This window comes from Parasteatoda tepidariorum, chromosome 5 (assembly GCF_043381705.1).
Source record: "Parasteatoda tepidariorum isolate YZ-2023 chromosome 5, CAS_Ptep_4.0, whole genome shotgun sequence".
Lineage (NCBI taxonomy): Eukaryota > Metazoa > Arthropoda > Arachnida > Araneae > Theridiidae > Parasteatoda > Parasteatoda tepidariorum.
Window position 1 is genome coordinate 70,490,518 of NC_092208.1, and position 21,084 is coordinate 70,511,601.

At 28.7% G+C, this 21,084-nt stretch overlaps 2 protein-coding genes across 4 annotated transcripts in view; one reads left to right on the plus strand and one right to left on the minus strand.

Moving 5' to 3' along the window:
• The window catches only part of LOC107447843 (progranulin), a 131,534-nt gene that overhangs the window by 78,185 nt on the left and 32,265 nt on the right, over positions 1-21,084 (plus strand). The window lies entirely within an intron of this gene.
• Positions 10,135-18,870, minus strand: LOC107447846 (progranulin). Of its 3 annotated transcripts, none has more exons than XM_071180584.1 (3): positions 18,664-18,870; positions 14,939-15,028; positions 10,135-10,661 (listed from the first exon to the last, which is right to left on the minus strand). In XM_071180584.1, the coding sequence occupies exons 2-3, from the start codon at positions 15,018-15,020 to the stop codon at positions 10,207-10,209; spliced, it is 537 nt and encodes a 178-aa protein (XP_071036685.1). In that variant the 5' UTR covers positions 15,021-15,028; positions 18,664-18,870; the 3' UTR covers positions 10,135-10,206. The 3 variants fall into 3 exon arrangements, with proteins under 3 accessions (XP_071036685.1, XP_071036684.1, XP_042911342.2); XM_071180583.1 differs by lacking the exon at positions 14,939-15,028 and adding an exon at positions 12,385-12,474 and having other exon boundaries at positions 18,664-18,863; XM_043055408.2 differs by lacking the exons at positions 14,939-15,028; positions 18,664-18,870 and adding exons at positions 12,385-12,474; positions 16,584-16,717.

Consider the following 21,084-nt stretch of genomic DNA (forward strand, 5'->3'; position numbering starts at 1 on the left):
ATATGTGAACTGTTTGCAATTTCAAATTAATATTGAAATGTACAGGTTTAGAATTTTCTACAGTGAAAAGTTTTCGGAACTTCAGTATTCAAAAAAGTATACAAAAACTAGACGTTAAGAACGTATCCAATGAGCGAGCAAAGCGAGCATTGGATTGCGAAGCAATCCGAAATGAACTGTGAAAGCAGTTCTGGGGGTTGGTGAGCGCCAGCGAGCAGGGGGCGAAGCCTCCTAGTTATATAATATTTCAGATAAATTATAACTGCAGGTTATAAAAAGATTATCCTCTAATAGTTGTATTCTAAGCAGTTACAGTAGACAAAATAATTTCAAGCATTAACTAAAATAATTTTACTCTAATTGTTGTATTTTAAACAAAACTGTGAGAACCACAACTATTATCCTCCAATTGTCGTATTCTAAAAAATAACTGCTGTAAACAAACGATCATCCTCCAATTGTTGTATTCTAAATATAACGGGGAAAAAACCAAAACAATTATTCTCTGACTGTCGTATTTTTAAAAAATAACAGTGGGAAACAAAACAGTTATGCTCTTATTGTTGCATTCTAAAAAATGACTGCGCGAAACAAAAAGATAAGCCTCTAATTGTTGCATTCTAAGAAATTAACTCATTTATTATTTCCCTTAAAAAAAGAAAAATGTAGCATTCATCTACATTTACTGTGAACTGTTAAAAATTAACCCTTAAAATTTACATAACTTTCAAACTATTTCTGTAAAATTTTTTGTCCATAGAAATCATAGAAACAAAAAAAATAATGAAAGTTGGAAACTGATCCAAAACTGCATTAGTTTTGACAAAACATCAAATTTTTTTAGTTAGAAATGAATTAAAAATCGCGTCTCTAATTATGATCGCTCATTTTTTTTAGCATTAAGAAATTAGCAAGAGTTATTCTTTCCTTTTCCTCAGGAAATCTAAACTTTAGTTTACAGATGGAACTGCAATACTACTCTTAAGAAATATTACTTCCTTGATTTGAGTTTCAATCGAGGTTTCAATTTTAATTGCAAAATGTTTTTTATTTTTTATTTATATCGAACAGATTCATAACAATTGTACTACATTTGTTACACATCCAGAAAATGTTATTTTTATATGCAATAATCAAAATTCAGTATAAAGTATCATTAAACAAAGAAAGATTTTATTAAATATGGAAATAGTCATAGATTTTAGTTTTCGGTCATATTTTTTAAAAGATGTTTCATAAGAAAATCACTAGGATTGAATGATAAAACTAAATTTATAAATCAAATTAAACATACTCAATAATCAACACACCATCTTGTAATGAACTTAAGGATTTTGTAGAGTTTGATCATAACAATAGAAATATTTGATAAAATAAGTATTAAAAATTAATTACAATAATATCCGTACGTAGTTAAAAATACTAAATAATAATCATGCAAATAATAATCATGGAGTTCTGAATAGATTCTTCTCTTAATAGTTTGCATTCAAAGTTTCTTTTACTTTCATTGGGATCTTATCTTGTCCTATTTCTTTCACAAAAATTGCAATACAACAGATAAGGCTTTATAGAGTCAATCTCAAAACAATGATATTGAAGTAATAAGCGATAATCAAGAATTCGGTAGTTTTTCATAAGGTTTAATGTTTGCAAAATTCTTATTACAGAAGATTAATGAATACAATGATAAAATTGAGTTGGAATAAATAAACAGTTTTAAAAAAAAACATTAAAATAGTAATTCCAGGGGAATAGTAACAGGACAACATTTATGCCATATTTTTCCTAGTTAGTATTCATATCATACGGTACCATACAAATCACTGTATAATGCCTACATTTCCTACAATATAAAACACTATTGTGTATATTGTTTAATAAATCCGATGAAATTTTTTTTTATGTATTTGCAACAAAGAACTGAAAACTGGCATATATCAAGCAAATGAATAAGTACTAAACACGAACGTTGGACAGACACGTTTACAAATTTCTCAATGAAAATTCTGATCTCACATGGACGATTTAAAGCTTAAACAGTGAAATTATAAATTAGACAAAATTGAGATTTATTAATTAATCAGAAATGAGAGATTAAAAGGTGGTGGACCCTTGGCATGATATCCATCTGGAAGCATATATAATTTTATTTTTATTATTTATATATGTGAAGAGGTGAAGAGTAAAGGTTGTGGCTCTTAATATTTTTATCAAATGGCGCTGAACCATTAGCGAGTTTCGCAGTTAGATGTTTGTCTAATTTTAATTAAGTTGCTCACATTGTTGATAATGACAGGATTATACTTAGTTACCTTTGTGTTTTTTAGTCAGCATTCTATAGTTTACAAATTTTTTAGCATTATTCAGAACAACAACAACAAAAAAAGGCCACGTGGTCCTGCGGGCAATGTGATAAATTACGAAGTATTTACATGCAAACGAGTTGAATTCTATACAGATAAAATAGGACTTCAAAGCAACCTTGAAATGTAGTAAAATCTATGTCACAAAAGTATCAAGACAAACAGAAAACGTTTAATTTGAAAAACTGAAGTTACATATAAAATTAAATATTCATATGGCTTACCTTAGAAAGATATTGTTGTAGCTATGCTTTTCCCAAACAATGTCAAAAATGAAATTGATAATTTTTCACATTCAATCAACCATTATATGTATATATATAATTCATAATAGAAATATTGCATATATTATAGTCAATAAAACTTTTAGTTGCACATTGGGAAGTACATACATCGTTATCATTGAGCTGATAACATTTCTAGTTTGTAAGGAAACGCTTAAACTTTGTAGAAGAAAAAAGATTATTTACTGATTCATATTTTCAACTGATTATTTTTACTGATTTAAGCTTTCAGTTTTTTCTGTAGTTCGTATTGTTTACTAAGAATGTAGCATAACTTACATGTTTTATAGAAAATCTAGCTGATTAAACAGGATATTTCATTGTATAGTTCATATTGTTTACTAAGAATATTGTAACTTACTACAAAAGATATTTTATAGTGAATCTAGCCGAAAAAGCAGGGCAATTTATTATATAGTTCTCATTGTTTATTAAGAATATAGTATCTTACTGTAAAAGATATTATATAGTAGATCTACTTTATTAAACAAGAGACTTTATTGTATAATTCGTATTACTCATTGAGCAGAATATTGTAGATTATTATAGGAAAAATTTGTAGTCAATTAAGTTCACTAAACAAGATAATTTGTCATACTTTTCACACTGCATGTTCTTGTGAGAGCTTTAAAAAATTGCAGAAAAGAGGATTTTTACATCGGAATATGTAGCTTAGAAGTAAATAAAATCATAAAGTCAAAAATATTGTTTTAAATTCAATTAATTATTTTTTAGTTATTTTTAAGTATTCTTTCTATAATATTTTGAGAGTATATATCTTCACCTTTTAGTCATAAAATGGAATCTAGTATCTACTCGACTCAAACTATAAGATATTTATGAGTCATAAATTTGCGCGAAAGATTATTTGAATCAAATTTCACTTGAGTCAAATTGAAAGCTTTCTTACAATTTTAAATTGAAAAAAATATTCTAACGACAGGCACTGATCTTTTACGTTCTTCGCCTAGGAAGATACCGGAAGTGTTACTCATTTAACATTACCCAGTGGGCACCTGTGAACCTAAGACACGGAGGCGAGCAACATTACCCACGCCACACTGCCACAGATACCCGTTTTACAGGGTGGGCCACATTCACACATTACACACAATAGAGAGCAACACACAGAGAAAAACATCCATGCCCTGGGCGGGATTCGAACCCGCAGCCACTGGCTTCGCAGTCAGGCACGCTAACCGCTCGACCATCGGCCGGCTTAAATTGAAATTAAAATGAAGAATGAGATTAAATTGACGAAGAGGTTTAATCAAAATATATTTTATGTAAACAATTGTTTTGTTAACGCATACAAGCAGAAAAAATAAATCCTCAGTATGACTTATTAATCAGCATGTTTTAAACTCATTTAGCTTATTAAGCCTTATATTTTGCAGCGCAATTTGTCTTTTTAAGAAAACAAATTCACAGTTAAGTTTGATTATTAAACAAAATATGTAATAGTTCATTGTATATACAGGACATGCTATATACAGTTTACTAAGCACAATTGTCAAATGCATCGTAAAACTCTTTACCAATTTTCTATAAACTTTTATTACAATATTTACAAGTTATGAAGTGATCCACTTCTATTCTTAACATTCTCCATAAAACATGAACAGATAAACTGTTGCCATTCGAATTCATATAAGTATTAAACTAATGAATAAAATATTACAGATCATGAACGATGACGTCATTACAAATTCTTTACGCGACAACAATATTTTATAGTTCATTAAGCTCATTTGGCTGGATATTTAAAAGTGCAAGTGCATAATCTGAGGAATGGCCAAATAAGAAGTTTTATCTTTTTCTCCATTTATTCTCTCTTTTTTTTTAAAAAAAAAAGGGGGTAAAGGGAGACAGTGAAGATTTAAATGACAATTAAGCGTCTTAAAAGAATGCATATATAACCTTATTTTTAAAACATATAATTAATTTAAAATTTATTTCATGCTATGCAAGGTGTTCCATAATAACTGATCTTCAAACAGATATTTTAAAATCATAATGATCATTGGCACGATACCCCATGTCTAGAACATTTCTCCATGTCATTCTCCTGATTGCCAGTTCCTGGCAGCAGATATTCAGAAATACTTCTTAAAAAATATAACTAATAGAACATTAAACGCAAATAAATATATAAGCGAATGAAGAAAGAAGCAATATCAAAACTTTGGGGATCATTGTCGAGTTTCGTCACGACATAGGAGAAGTTAAAATCATTAAAAGGAAAGTCATTAGTTATTAAATATTAATTAGAATTGATTTGAAATTTGATTTTGCTACATTATTAATGTGATGAAATTAATATGATGAAATTTATATATTTTATTCAAATGTCTTAATATTATTTCCGTTATAAATTCAAAAAAAAAAAAATCGTAGCTTGGATATGGATACTTCTGTTTTCATACAGAGCTAAATTTGTATTCAAATGTGTGAGTTCCAAAATAAATGATGTTTATATTATTATGTTTATTTTATTAAGGTTCTTAGTGCAAACTAAATTACTTACTTTGCAATAAGAATTTTCTTTTTCTGAAACAAATTTTAAAAAAATGAACATGCGATCGAAAACAATTAAATAGTGCTTGGGCTGTTTTTGCGGAAAAAACTTAAATGCGCACTTTACAATGCATTAACTGATTCGTTTCAAATCCAAAAATCGCATTAAAATTTATTCATAAATTTCTGAGGCATGCTTGTCAGAATTTAATGTTTTCAATTTAATTACCTTATAGCAATTAAAATAAATTGCATTCGGGACAAATAGGTATCTTAAAAAGTTTCTCCCATTGTCTTTTAATTTTCAAAAATATCTATAAATTAAAAATATATATAGTGAAAAATATATTTATCTCAATTAATAAGAGATAAAAATTAAATATGTTTTTTCCCATACATTAACTTCAAATTATCCTGTACACTCTTAGAACTATCATTATGCAATTTTGGTAAAATAACCGGCAGCAGTCTCTCCATCATATCATTAACCGTAAAGTTTACGGTACAGAAAATTTTTTCCATTCACGGTTTCGAAATCATTTACAACTAGTATGGTTAAAAAACCAGAAATACAAAACTATGCAGTTTTTTAACCATTTACAGATAGCATGGTTTCAAAACGGTAAAAAAGAAATTTAATTTTAAATTGGAGATAGTTTAGCAGCTTTATAGAGCTGCGATCTACTCGTGAATCAGAGTATCATATTCTAATAGTCCAGGTTCAAATAGTTCTTAAAGTCCTGGAATGGTCAAACCCCGAAAATTTCTAATCGGTACGAAAAAAATGCATATCTTTATACTATAAAACACAACCAATATAATTTTCATACAATTTTTCCTGAATTTCTGTTATTCCGCTTTTTAAACCTGTCTAACCTGCCATTCAAGCACATAAAAGTAATCTCATAAAATCGCTTTGCAAATTCATCGACATTTGTCCAGATACTGGTAGATCGCGGCTTCTTCGATTGTTGAACCACTTCAGTAATGCTTCTTCAACTTTCTTCTGATCTGCTTTTCTCAACTTTTTTCCGGCTTCTAAATTTTTTTCGTGAGCAGAAATTATTAATTGCCTATTTTTCCATATGTTACGAACTTCAGATTTGGATAGTTTATATTCCCTGCTAATATCAGCTTGATTGCATCCATTTTCAATTTTTCTGATTATGCCCATTTTATTCTTAATGGAGGACGTTTTACGTTTACTGCTCGCCATAGTTAAATTTGAGACACTTGTTTGCAGGATTTTTTTAACTGAACTGAGAGCAAAAAGGAGTTGAAATGAGGGCCTTTAACACATATTAGTGTCCAACCTTTTGACCAATAATGAATAATTACTCATTCCCTCTGACAGAAAATACATATTGATCCCACTGACACCTTATAGGTGCATCGTCTGCTTGGGATGGAAACATCTGCTTGGTTTGCTTAGGGATGGGAAAGTGAGATAAAAGAAGCAAACAAGAAAAAATGCTTATCGCTACTTTCTCCTCTATAGATGGTTTTGAAAATCGGTCTATGCATTTAATTTGAAGAAGAAATTTCCAAATTATTACACAAAAAAATTTTAAAAAATCAGTCGATGACAGAAAAAAAGTTCATTATATCCAACTTCCTTACTTTTTTCGTTCACTATATCCTCAAAAAATAACATTATCCGTGTTAACAAAGGCACGGGACTGAACATTTCGCTCACTATATCCGTGAGTTCACTATAAACCGTGTTCACTATAGCGGGGTTCGACTGTATTATCATAGTTTCAGGAATCAAGATTATTTTTATTAATTTATTAATCTAGACTAAAAACATTAGATTTAAGATTTTAAAAAATCCAACAGGCCCTGTTAAAAATTTGCCGAAAACATTATAAATAAACATTGGAATCAGACATATCTTTCATTTTCTTAGATTCAGAGATTATTATTCTGATTCAATGAATATTTTTCTTGATATTTGACTTATGGCACATCCTAAATCTCAAAACACTATGAAAGACAATTGTATGAAATTTGGAATATAGAAATTTTAAATATAATGCTGCTATTTTTCGATAGGAAATTAAGAATTATTGCATAAAATTTGCTCGACAAATTTTATTTAAAAAATTTTTAAAACGAAAAAACATGCCATTCTAGTTTCAGAGATTTTTATTTAAAGTCAAAGTATGAATAATAGTTATTGTACATAAATAAGTTTTAATTACTTCTAATGCATAATCTTAAATTATGTCAAAAATTAGGAGCATGGATTTTTTTTTAACATTTACTTTTTTTTTTTTTTAAATTCTCAAAAAATTTCGATCATTTTTTTGTAAATTCATGTTATCTATACTATAAAAGCACGCAAAAAAAAATCATAAATAAAATCTCATTTTTGAAAATATTTTTTAAAAAAAATCTGTCCCAAGCCCTTTTAAAAATCAATTTCTAAATTTAAACACTAGGAAATTGAATTTGACGAAATTTCTGCCCACAAAATGAGCTTTAATTTTTATTTGAAGTCTATAAGCAATACAAAACCATCTATTAACAAATAGATTAACAATTCAATTCACAGTAAAAGCCGGTGTGTTAATAAAAGCTTGATAAAGATGATCTCTTCTGTAGCAACGTCTGGAGGTCGAATCACATCGAGTACCGTAAGGACAACAATGTATCTTATCGGGACAGCACGAAGCAGATTGGTAAGGGCAGCATGAGTATCCTCCAGTTGATAAAGGACAGCAAGTAGAACCGTCATGGCAGTAATAACGACCTCCCGGACAGTAAACAATGTCGACTTTGTTGGCTACTTCCACCACTTCGGCCTTAATATTGTTTGATGGAGGATCCTTAATTAACAATGGGTGTACTAGACCGTTTTTGGCATCGCATCGGCCTTCTTCAAGGTTGCAGATCGTATCATGTGGACAATAATGAAGTCCATCCGAACAGCAGACAGCGTTGGGTTGTGGACAGCAACCGTATTCTCCAGCGACCGACGTTTCACAGCAAGTCTGAGCTAAAAACACAAATGAAACAAACTTGAATTTTCATACGAAGTATACGTAGTAAGCTTTTTACAACTAGATTAAGCACACTGTAAATAAATAACCGTCTGTTCATAGATTTTAGTATTTATTTATTTAAGTATTTATTTTTACTTTCTTCACAAAAATAATCAGGCCTCTTTTCTGAATAGTTTATGGGAAAACTTTGGTATTTGGCAATATTTCGACTCTAAGATTGGCTCCAAAACGTAACAAACATGCGTTATTTATTTTACTTTTTTTCACAACTCTTTTGAAAACAACTGAAGCACTTTAATGCTTTAGTTGTTAGTCTTACGGTTAGCCAAGCGCAAGAAATTCAACTATTTTTTTTTATTTTACTGAATTTTTTTTTCTATTGAATATTTTTTATTTTATTGAATTTCTTCTATTTTATATAATTTTTCTATTTTATTTAATTTTTATTTATTTAAAAAATTAATAAAATCAAAAAATTTAAAAAAGGAAAGATAGTGGAGGTGTATATTTTTTGGCGACTTTTCGGTTACACCCGGCTGACCGAAAAGTACCAAAACATTTAGCATTGATGTTAATTTAGGAAACAATGCTGTAGTTATGTTTTCAAACATCAGAAACACAACGTAACTTTTGAGCAGAATTCAACAAAATTTGTCACCAACTTAATAGGTACCCTATTCTACTCTCTAACCAAAATTTTATGCATTCAGGAAATTTTGAAAAACATTATGCTTATTTTCATTGAAACTTCATTTGTGCGACGTTATTATGACGTCACCAATCACTTAAATTTCTTACAATCCCTGGCGTATTTATAACCTTTCTTATAACCAATGACGAAACAGAAGTTTCGCAAGTAAATGATAAGAGAAAGGTCCAAATTTTGAATTAAAAAATTTACCCATTTTTAAATAATCTAGTACTGTTTTGTTTAAGCATTGAATTTGCAAATAATATATGTCCGGCATTAAAGTTTTAAAAAATATATTCATTAATGTACTTTTGACATTCGGTCAATTTTTGATTTTATGTTATGATTTCATGAATTAAAATTTTTTTGTCATCAAAAAGTTATGAATATTTAGTAATGCCTTATTAGCATTTGTGAGCATTGTAACGGTTATTAAAGTAAGGAAATTATATGAAGGCATAAAAGTGTAGCATTTATTATAAGTCATGGCATATTAAAAATGTATTTATTTCATACTTTTTTAGTTTATTTCTCGTCAGCGCAAGAAGAATACCATTACGNTTTTGCTATCAAATCCCTTTATAAGCACAGGCAGAAATCAGATATTTAAATCCCATGTAGGTTGAGTTTGATATCATAAGGAAGCAATTTTTTATAGTAAGAAACATATGTTTTACTATTATTATTCCGGTTCAATGAATATTTTTCTTGATATATTTGACTTGCGGCAAATCCTAAATCTCAAAACACTATGAAAGACAATTGTATGAAATTTGGAATATAGAAGTTTTAAATATAATGCTGTTATTTTTCGATAGGAAATTGAGAATTATTGCATGAAATTTGCTCTACAAATTTTGTAAAAGAAATAGTAAAACGAAAAAACATGCAATTTTAGTTTCAGAGATTTTTATTTAAAGTCAAAGTATGAATAATAGTTATTTTAAGTAAATAATTTATAATTACTTTTAATGCATAATTTTAAATTATATCAAAAACTAGGAGTGTGTATTTTTTGAAACATTTGTTGCTGTTTTTTTTTTTTTTTTTTTAATTCTCAAAAAAATTTCGAACATTTTTTTGCAAATTAATGTCATCTATAGTATATTATAAAAGCATGAAAAAAAAATCAAAAATAAAAACTCACTTTTCAAAATATTTTTTTAAAAAAATCTGTCCCAGGCCCTTCTAAAAAACAAATTTCTCAATTTTTCGAAACACTGACGAACTTAAAGTTGGAAATTGAATTTGACAAAATTTCTGCTCACAAAACAATCTTTAATTTTTATTTAAAGTCCATAAGCAATACAAAACCATCTATTAACAAATTGATTAACAATTCAATTCACAGGAAAAGCCGGTGTCTTAATAAAAGCTTGATAAAGATGATCTCTTCTGTAGCAATGTCTGGAGGTCGAATCACATCGAGTACCGTAAGGACAACAATGTATCCTATCGGGACAGCACGAAGCAGATTGGTACTGGCAGCATGAGTATCCTCCACTTCGTAGAGGACAGCAAGTAGATCCGTCATGGCAGTAATAACGACCTCCTGGACAGTAAACAATGTCGACTGTGTTGGCAACTATCGCCAGTTCCGCCTTAATATCGTCTGATTGAGGATCCTTAATTAACAACGGGTGAACTAGACCGTTTTGGGCATCGCATCGGCCTTCTTCAAGGTTGCAGACCGTATCATGTGGACAATAATGAAGTCCGTCCGAACAGCAGACAGCGTTGGGTTGTGGGCAGCAACCGTATTCTCCAGCGACCGACGTTTTACAGCAAGTTTCAGCTGAAAACACAAATGAAACAAACTTGAATTTTCATAGCAAGTATACGAAGTAAGCTTTTTACAACTAGATTAAGCACACTGTAAATAAATAACCGTCTATTCATAGATTTCTGCGAATTTTTAGCAGACTTTTAGTATTTATTTTTACTTTCTTCTCGAAAATAATCAAGTCATTTCTCTGAACAAATTTATGGGGAAATTTTGGTGAAAGTTTACAAATAGGTACCCATTTTATTTCGGCGAAGGATCGTAACAAATATGTGTTATTTATTTTACTTTTTCTTACAATTCTTTTGGAAACAACTAAAACACTTTAATGAATTACTACTTTTCGGTTAGCTAAGCGCAAGAAATTCAAAAAATTTTTTTATTTTATTGAAATTTTTTTAATAAATATTTTTTATTTTATTGAATATTTTCTATTTTATATAATTTTTTTATTTTATTTAATTTTTATTATTCATTTAAAAAATCAATAAAATCAAAAATTTGAAGAAAAAAAAAAGATAGTGGAGGTGTACATTTTTTGGCTACTTTTCGGTTACGCCCGGCTAACCGAAAAGTACCAAAACATTTAGCATTGATGTTAATTAAGGAAACAATGCTGCAGTTACATTTTCAAACATCAGAAACACAACGCAGGTTTGAGCAGAATTTAACAAAATTTGTCACCAATTTAATAGGTACCCTATTCTACTCTCTAACCAAAATTTTATGTATTCAGGAAATTTTGAAAAACATTATGCTTATTTTCATTGAAAATTTATGTGTGTGACGTTTTTTCTGCGTAAATGATAATTTCGTTGCATAATGGTCCAAGGTCACTGATTGAAGAGTGCAAGACACTGGAAACTCTTCAAAACTCTTCGTGTAGTGAAGGAATGAAAAAATATTGTAGTATCATCACTGGGATTCGATTCCCCAAACAACTGGACATGAGATTGACCGATTAGCTCTCTCAGTTAGAGTATGTACCCAACTGCACAGAACAAAACGGCATTATAAGGGAGCCTAGTTTCACAGATAGAATTCTGATTCTTTAACCGTATTAGGAAAAAATCAATAAACGTTTTTTCTCAAAAATAATTTTAATATAATTAATTTTCTATTGTTATTTGACTGTTTTGGTTGAATATGGTAGAATAATATTAAATAAATTGCTATTTATCCATTTCTACCAAAAAATTTCTAACAGTGAATAAGGTCAATCAATTATATTAAAGTTTTTTTTTCTTTTCACCCACAGTATATATAGAATGAAAGATTAGAAAAAGAATGTTGTAAAATAATACTGTAAGGCTCTATACCTCAAAAAATAGTATTAGTCCACTACTGAAATAAGGTCTTAGTTTTATATATTATTTACAAATAATATGACTATTTAAGTATAAATTAATTGAATATCATATGATTAAAGTAATTCATTTTCCTGATAATAGATATGCATAACTAGATATTCACAATATTAATTCATTTGTTCAAGTAATTTATTCAAAATTTGTTCGTTCATATGAAATGAATCTTTTGATGGATAAATGTAATTCAAAGAGTAATACAGACTTTCATTTCAATGGAGTAATTTGATTCACTTTTGATCAGTTTTTTAAAAAAATTACGTTCACATTTAAATAGGCACAAACTGTATAGACTGAAATAAAAAGTACACTATAAGTTATGTTGATAATACATTGCCAACTAAATGAGGATAATAATGCGTACATACTTTCAGAACAAGTACCTGATGGACAACCTCCTTGCACTGAGTATATAACAGCACAAGTAATAAGAACGACGCCAATATTCATTTTTCTGTCTGAAATAAATAAAGTTTGCATTTACAAATGCTTAACTATATGCAACTATTACAGTGCACTAAGTGTGAAAAAGCAGTATTTAATTTTTTTTTTCTCGGAAACTATTCGAGCTATTTTCGAATTTTGAATTTTATTATAAAAAATTGTCATTGTTAAAGTTGATAATCTTTAAATCTTGCAACATAATAGTCTTTCATTGATTATTAAAATAAATATCGGAAAAAATATGTGTTTATTAGACATTATTTTCAGCGAGAAATCATACTTAGGCACGCTGTATTCTCAATTTTTTTTTAATTCAAGCAATTGGTTCCAAAGATCACACAAACATCATTAAAAGGTGTTAAAACTTCTGATAATCTGCTTGACCGTAAGCTGTCTGGACCACATTTTCGAAATTGCGACTACCATTCAAATGTTGGGGGTTCAAGTGTTAAAATCTGTCAAAAACAAAAAGGGCTTATTAAGAAAAATACTTCATTTGGACCTAGATGGTTGAAACTGATTCTTGGTGAGCAGAATTACGATCATTAGATCAAAAGTTATTCATGATGAAGTCTTTTTTTATTAATTTACCGAATGTATTAGCTTTTATGAAAATGCAAAGTTTGCGAAACCTATCTTTACAGTTTTGTGAAGCAAGGAAATCTAAAATTTAGCTTCCGTTTTACTACCATGTCGCATTAACACATAGAATTTTTTTTTTGCACACTTTTTACGTGATCTTAAAATACTGTAGTTACTGACATCAAAAAATAAAATAATAAATACGTTTTGAAAGAATTTCAACTGAAGTGGTTCTTAAAAAGTTTTCGTACCACTTCAGCAAAAAGCATTGATTTACATGAACTTTAGGTAAGAGTGAAATTTTTTTCACAGTTGACTTACAACAACATACGAAATTTCATTGAAATGGAATTTCTTTGCTGTTGACTTATTATAAAAACTTTGCATAGAAATGGATTTTTTCGTTGTCGGCTAATAGAAACTATGCATATGAATAAAATTTTCTGTTGATTTATAGAAACCTTGCATAGAAAAGGAATTTTGTACTTTTAACTTATATGAAATTTTCAAAGTAATGAATTTCTTTTAAACTGTTGACTTATAGAAACGTTACATGAAAATGGAAATTTTTTCATTGTTGGGTTAGATGAACTTTACATCGAAATGGAATTTCTTCGCTGTTAACTTATAGAAAGTTTACATAGAGATTGAATATCTTAAGGTAGAGCTTACAGGAAAATAGTGAAATTTTTAAACTGCTGTCGCATGGGAACCTGACATAGGGAGGGTTAAATTTATTTTATTAAAATGTCTTAAATTGAAATTTTATTGAAGCCGAAAATAATGTTTTATCGAAATTCTATTCCTATATGCTCAGGGACAACAAATCAANATCGTAACGGAAGAGTCTTATATCGCTATATCGTTTTCTTATATCCTTGCGTGTCTTATATCGCTATATCGTTTTGCGCTCGTTGTCTTTACTCGACGGCTTAAATCAGATTTCTGATGCATCGCCTTGAATGAAAGTCGCTGTATTGTCTTACCGATATATGCGTTAAATCGATAAGTCTCGATGCATCGATTTATAGCCCAGTCCTAATCATCACTGAGACTCGATTCCCCAATCAGCTGGGCATGAGATTGACCGATTAGCCCTCTTATCTAGAGTATGTACCCAACTGCACAGAACAAAACGGCTTTATAAGGGAGACTAGTTTCACAGATAAAATTCTGATTATTTAAATGTATTAGGAAAAAACAAACAATAAACTTTTTTTCTCACAAAGAATTTTAATATAATTAATTTTCCATTGTTATTTGACTGTTTTGTTTGAATATGGTAAAATAACAATTAAATAAATTGCTATTTAGCCATTTCTACAAAAACATTTCTAACAGTGAATAAGGTCAATCAATTATACCCATATATGTTTTTAAAAAAAAATTTCTCCTCACCCACAGTATATATAGAATGAGAGATTAGAAAAAAAAATTTGTAAAATAATAATGTAAGGCTCTATACTTTAAAAAATAGTATTAATCCATTACTGAAATAAGGTCTTAGTTTTATTATATATTATTTACAGATAATCTGACTATTTAAGTATAAATTAATTGAATATCATATGATTAAAGTAATTCATTTTCCTGATAATAGATATGCATAACTAGATATTCGCAATATTAATTCATTTATTCACGTAATTGATTCAAAAATTTGTTCGCTCAATATGAAATGAATCTTTTGATGGATAAATGTAATTCAAAGAGTAATACAGACTTTCATTTCTATGGAGTAATTTGAATCCCTTTCGATCAGTTTAAAAAAACAAAATTATGCAAATACGTTTACATTTAAGTAGGCTCAAACTGTATAGACTGAAATAAAAAGTAAACTATATGCTATGTTGATAATACATTGCCAACTAAATGATTATAATAATGCGTACATACTTTCAGAACAAGTACCTGATGGACAACCTCCTTGTACTGAGTATATGACAACACAAGTAATAAGAACGACGGCTAAATTCATTTTTCTGTCTGAAATAAATAAAGTTTGCATTTACAAACGCTTAAATGTATGCAACTATTACAGTACACTAAGTGTGAAAAAGCAGCATTTAAATTTTTTTTCTCGGAAACTATTCGAGCTGTTTTCAAATTTTGAATTTTATTATAAAATATTGTCATTGTTAAAGTTGATAATCTTTAAATCTTGCAATATGATAGTCTTTCATTGATTATTAAAATAAATATCGGAAAAAATATGTGTTTATTAGACATTACTTTCAGCGAAAAATCATACTTAGGCACGCTATATTCTCAATTTCTTTTTAATTCAAGCAATTGGTTCCGAAAACGGGGCATACACACAAACATCATTAAGGTGTTAAAACTTCCGATCATCTGCTTGACTATAAGCTGTCTGGACCACATTTTCGAAATTGCGACTACTATTCAAATGTTGAGGGTCAAAAATTAAAATCTGTCAAAAACAAAAAGGGTTTATTAAGAAAAATACTTCATTTGGACCTTGATGGTTGAAACTGATTCTTGGTGAGCAAAATTACGATCATTAGATCAAATGTTATTCATGACGAATTCTTTTTTTATTAATTTACCGAATGTATAAGCTTTCATGAAAATGCAAAGTTTGCGAAACCTATCTTTACAGTTTTGTGAAGCAAGGAAATCTAAAATTTAGCTACCGTTTTACTACCATGTAGCATTAACGCATAGAACTTTTTTTTGCACACTTTTTACGTGATCTTTTAAAATACTGTAGTTACTGACATCAAAAAATAAAATAATAAATACGTTGAAAGAATTTCAACTGAAGTGGTTCTTAAATAGTTTCCGTACCACTTCAGCAAAAACCATTGATTTACATGAACTTTAGGTAAGAGTGAAATTTTTTTTACAGTTGACGTACAACAACGTACAAAATTTCAATGAAATGGAATTTCTTTGCTGTTGACTTATTATAAAAACTTTGCATAGAAATGGATTTATTCGTTGTCGGCTAATAGAAACTATGCATATGAATAAAATTTAACTGTTGATTTATAGAAACTTTGCATAGAAACGGAATTTCGTACTTTTAACGTATATGAAATTTTCAAAGTAATGAATTTCTTTTAAACTGTTGACTTATAGAAACGTTACATGAAAATGGAATTTTTTTCATTGCTGGGTTATATGAACTTTACATCGAAAAGGAATTTCTTCGCTGTTAACTTATAGAAAGTTTTCATAGAGATTGAATTTCTTAAGATAGAGCTTACAGGAAAATAGTGAAATTTTTAAACTGCTGTCTTATAGGAACCTGACATAAGGAGGGATTTTTTAATTAAAATGTCTTAAATTGAAATTATTTTGAAGCCGAAAATAATGTTTTATCGAAATTCTGTTCCTATATGCTCAGGAACAACAAACCAACACTTCCAAAATATATTTGATAATATTAAAAAATTCTATATATCAGGGATAGATTCTAAACCCATTCAGAACTCCGGATTCTAGGTGCAAAAAACTTTATATAGTATATTAATAATGTTTGAGTAGCATTATTCTCATAAATAGCTTTCATACTTACCAATATGCGATGTCTTTTTGAGCACTTTTCCTTTTCAAACACACGTCTGATATCCCCAAATAAATGAATTTTTTATTTTTTTGACGTTTTTTGAGCAACATGTTTAACTGTAGTTCAGAATGTATCGATTCCTTTTCTTTAGAACGCCGCGATGCACGCCATTGAAACACGCAAGAGTGTTATTGAAACCTTGCAAGTTCAACTTCAGCGCGTGTCTCTTTTTAGCTGGTCCTGTCTTTAATTCGTTAAAATTGTTTAAGAGGCATAAAATGTTTATTCCATTTAATTCTTAAAATATGGCTAGAAAAATGGATTTATATTATTAAAAAAATGATTTAATTCATCTCTAGCACGATTTTTTTTCTGCCATGTTAGTTTGAATTTTATTTTTGTTAATTTGCTTCATTTTGAAAAAGGTATGCCACTTCTTCAAACAAATCAAGTTTATTTATTTCACAGCTTCATCATAAAAATTTGGATAAAAATTGCATCCGTGTTAAGGAATTTCGGATTATTCTAACTGACAAAATATTATTTTTTATTCATAATTTTGTTGGTTTCGTGAGAATTTAGTTTTATTGATTTGCTTCGCTGCAGAAAAAAAACTGTTCTCAAAACTACATGTTATTTTGATTATCTTCTTTAGAATATTTTTCTTTTTCGCTACATTTAATTTATCAGAACAATTTTGAGCAGAAATTTATTCTATTTACGATATTATATACTGTCAGGAACTGAAAACATAATTTTAATGTAACCAATTTGCTTTCACCGTTTATGTTGTTAAAATATGTAATTATTTCAAACTTAACTAGTATTGTGTAAATTGTTTCAGATATTCGAGCTTAGCTGTTATTTCCATGTGTAAATACTTTCTTATGTTTCACCTGTAAGATTCAAGCGAATTGCTTATTTGAATAATCATCGAGCTTATAATGTACAGTGAATAAAAAAAATTTAAAAAAATGACGTAGAAATTTTCTTATCCAACTATTCCATTAAGAAATTGTAAATAAAATGCAGAAGTTTGAAATTAACTAATTGAATAAAATGCAAGCAAGAGAATTAAATATAAAAATTTAAAGTAAAGGCCTAAAACAATTTACCAAATTTGGAGAATGGAAAATATTTGATAATTGTATTCAAAATTATTAATGTTCACCTTTATTTTTTAAGCTAAGCGAGTAAAAGCTTCTAAATATGAATTAACTATTATTGATAGATGCAGGAAAGGACTAATTTTTTCCAATTTTTAAAGAAATCGAAGTATTTTTGATTCAACCAACTAATATAGACACTTCAGGAATCGAGAGCCCTAATTTCTGAAGTTCTGAAAAATTATTATTAGGGGGATTTAACCTCTTACGTCCCTCTCTTTCGTCGCAAAAAATGAATAATTGCACCAGCTTAAAAACAGACTGTAAAATTATTTTTTCGTTCGAAACATTTGTTAGACATTATAGCTCGGATAATCATAAAATTATGATCAAAGCATAACATGCATAATCTGCATAAGTATGAATGAAGTGAAAAATTAAGTAAAACACTTCCAATGATGCATAAAGTATAACGCATTTTTTGAGCATACTTTCAATGCGCAAGTTATATATGACTCAACTGAATGATATAGTGAGGATATAGTGATGTAGTGAATAAAGTATATAATGATTATATTGATTGTAATTATAATTAATGGTGGTGATATATAGGTTGATGATAATGATTAATGATGACGGTTTAACACTCAACTGAAGAATATATTGAGGATACTATAATGACATAGAGAGGATATAGCGATATAATGAATAAAATAAATAATGATGATATTAATAGTTAATATAGTGATAGATATTGATAGTGAATAATGATACAGATTAATAATGAAAAGTAGTGATACAGGTATATAATAATGAATAACGACAACGGTTTATGACTCAATTGAATGATATAGGGAGAATATTATAGTGATATAGTGAGGATATAGCAATATAGTGAATAAAGTAAACAGTGATGATACAGATAGATAATAGTGAATAGAAATGATAGAATGATATTGTGATACATAATTCAGCATACTTACTTTTTAAAAATGACAAAAACAAAAAATTTTATAAATTAAATTAGTTTTTTTAAAATAATAAGTATAACTTTTTTTCAGTTATCAAAGCATATATTTCCTATTTCAAAGAAATTCCAAATTATTATCCTACACAATGTCTTACAACGGTGCAAACAAAATCTTTTATTCTTCAGTTTCGTAAGTCAGTTTGGTAAGGGAAAAAATGAAATTTCGTTATCAGTCAATATAGTAGAGATAAAACATTTTCTTACTCCATTAAAAGTGATTAATTTCAAATATTTGCGAAAATGAAATCTAACTGAAACTTTTGAAAACATGTTTGCATTATTCGAGAATATTTTTATCTTTTCTGCCACGTGCGGGACAGTTGTTCCATATAATTTAAACTATTTATTTCTTACACACTTTTTATAAAAGAAGGGAAAGGAACAAATAGTAACTTGATCTAAGTGTGGCAGATTAACAGGCCTAAATCTTCGTGGTTTACAGTTTATTCTGGGAAAAAAACTGTTTCAACTGCTCATCCTGAGTCTATCAGAGTAGCAATGTTTAACACGATGAAGTCATTCAGCAGAAACAAATATCTCAACCCTTTGATGCGGTTGAGACACCGGCGTCCCTTTAATATATTTTTTCTGACGCTTTAATTACAAGCAAAAAAACATAAATTTGATAATTTTGAATTATAAGAAACAATCTAATAGTTGTTAAACAAAATCTGTTACATTATCGGAATTGTATTTGAACTGAAATATAAAATCTAAATAAAGTGGTTTGAAAAAACATTTTCATTCATTTTCAAGAATATATCAATAATTAATTTTATAAATTAACGAAATTTTAATGATGAATAACTCTTTGATCTAAATTTTAGATCAAAGAGTTATTCTTAAGATCAAAGAGTAAATCTAGCTAAATAACTGCATATAAGTGCAAACTTTAAAAATTATTGTTTTGAAGTGAGCCGTGTTTGGAAAATTTTACCTAAACTTCTAAAAGCTACTTTAAATTCAATTCATTTGAAATCTTAACTGTTAAATGTTATAAACTTAATATCCGAAAAAAATATATCCTTTTTTATATAATTATGCTATGTTCTCACTTTTATATATGTCCTTTTACTCGTTATTAGCGTTGAAAAGAATGTGAGCAATTGTGTGGTTTAACTATCAATCGGATTTTTAACATAGTACTTAGCAAGAAAAGTACTTACCAATAAGTTTGCATTTATCGCACTTTTTTAATTCATCTTATCATTTTACTCTAGCTTGGTGACTTAGCTTATTAATTATAACCAATATATACTCTCCTTAAAAATTATTCTAAACATGAGCTGGCAAACGTTGCTCTCTCGACAAAAACATTTTTTAAAGTATTAATTTTTTATTTTTTAAATTTTAACTATACATTTACATATTTTCAGGATTAATTATAAATTAAGAGTCGTAGTCTGATGAATTTTGTTAGAAATAATCACTTAGCAATTTTTAGAAGTTAAATCTTCTTAAATAATTTGATATTATTAACAAATTTTGATTACATTTAGCTAAATTTAATAGTAACCATTATCCTATGTTCGTTACTAAAATTTAGTCTGACTGAGCATCTTTGATTTCAGAGACTACTAGTTACTCGGAAAAACAAAGGGATCATTCACGCTAGATGGCACGTTAAATTTCGACCCATTCCAACACTAAGAATTTGGTTCTAATAGCATTCGAAACGAAATAAGAGAAAATTTATTTTCGCTATTCACGTTAATAGGTATTTTTATGTTGGACAGAGCTATGCTTTCACAAATTTGTTTCAGATATTATCTTATAGAAAAAAAAGATCTGACATTCACTTATTTCCAGAGTATTTTGAATTATACGTTTGTATCATTAAGCATTTCTCATGGTATAAATTTATTTCAACGCGACAGAACCACAACTATCGAATGAGTGCTTGAGCATTGAGTGTAATGCTTGCATAGAATATGTTCAAATATTTTCTTATTTCCAATGAGCCGCGCTATCGGTCTTGCAGATTAGCAGACCTAGTGCGTTCTCCAGAGGTGGTATCCACTCTTTCAGGACCACCACAATGGGTGAGATACCGATGGTCATGTTAATTTGGACGTCTAGTTTCTGTCACACTAGATGGCAGCACCGAGACTCTATTTGGATGCTAAAGTGCACTAGGAATTTAATTTTGCCGGAAATGCCAAGAGCATGTTCAAATATTACTGATAATAATTTCACTGAAGCAGCTTTGCTTTTGCGATTATCCAATGAAGGATATTGGAATATCCTGAGAAGTAAGAAAGTTGCTGATTCAGTTTTTGTATATCGGCCTCTGATTTATTCTATACAGTTGTTATTCCTTTGATGTATGAACATGCACAAGCTGGAAATGAAACAAATAAGCCGAATGATAATT

What these genes read in the sequence shown, in the direction of transcription:
- LOC107447846 (XM_071180584.1), bottom strand. Translation starts at nt 15,020, where the DNA reads ATGAATTTAGCCGTCGTTCTTATTACTTGTGTTGTCATATACTCAGTA. An exon ending in ATCAGGTACTTGTTCTGAAA is followed by an intron (nt 10,662 to 14,938) that starts GTATGTACGCAT and finishes TTGTGTTTTCAG; the next exon opens with CTGAAACTTGCTGTAAAACG.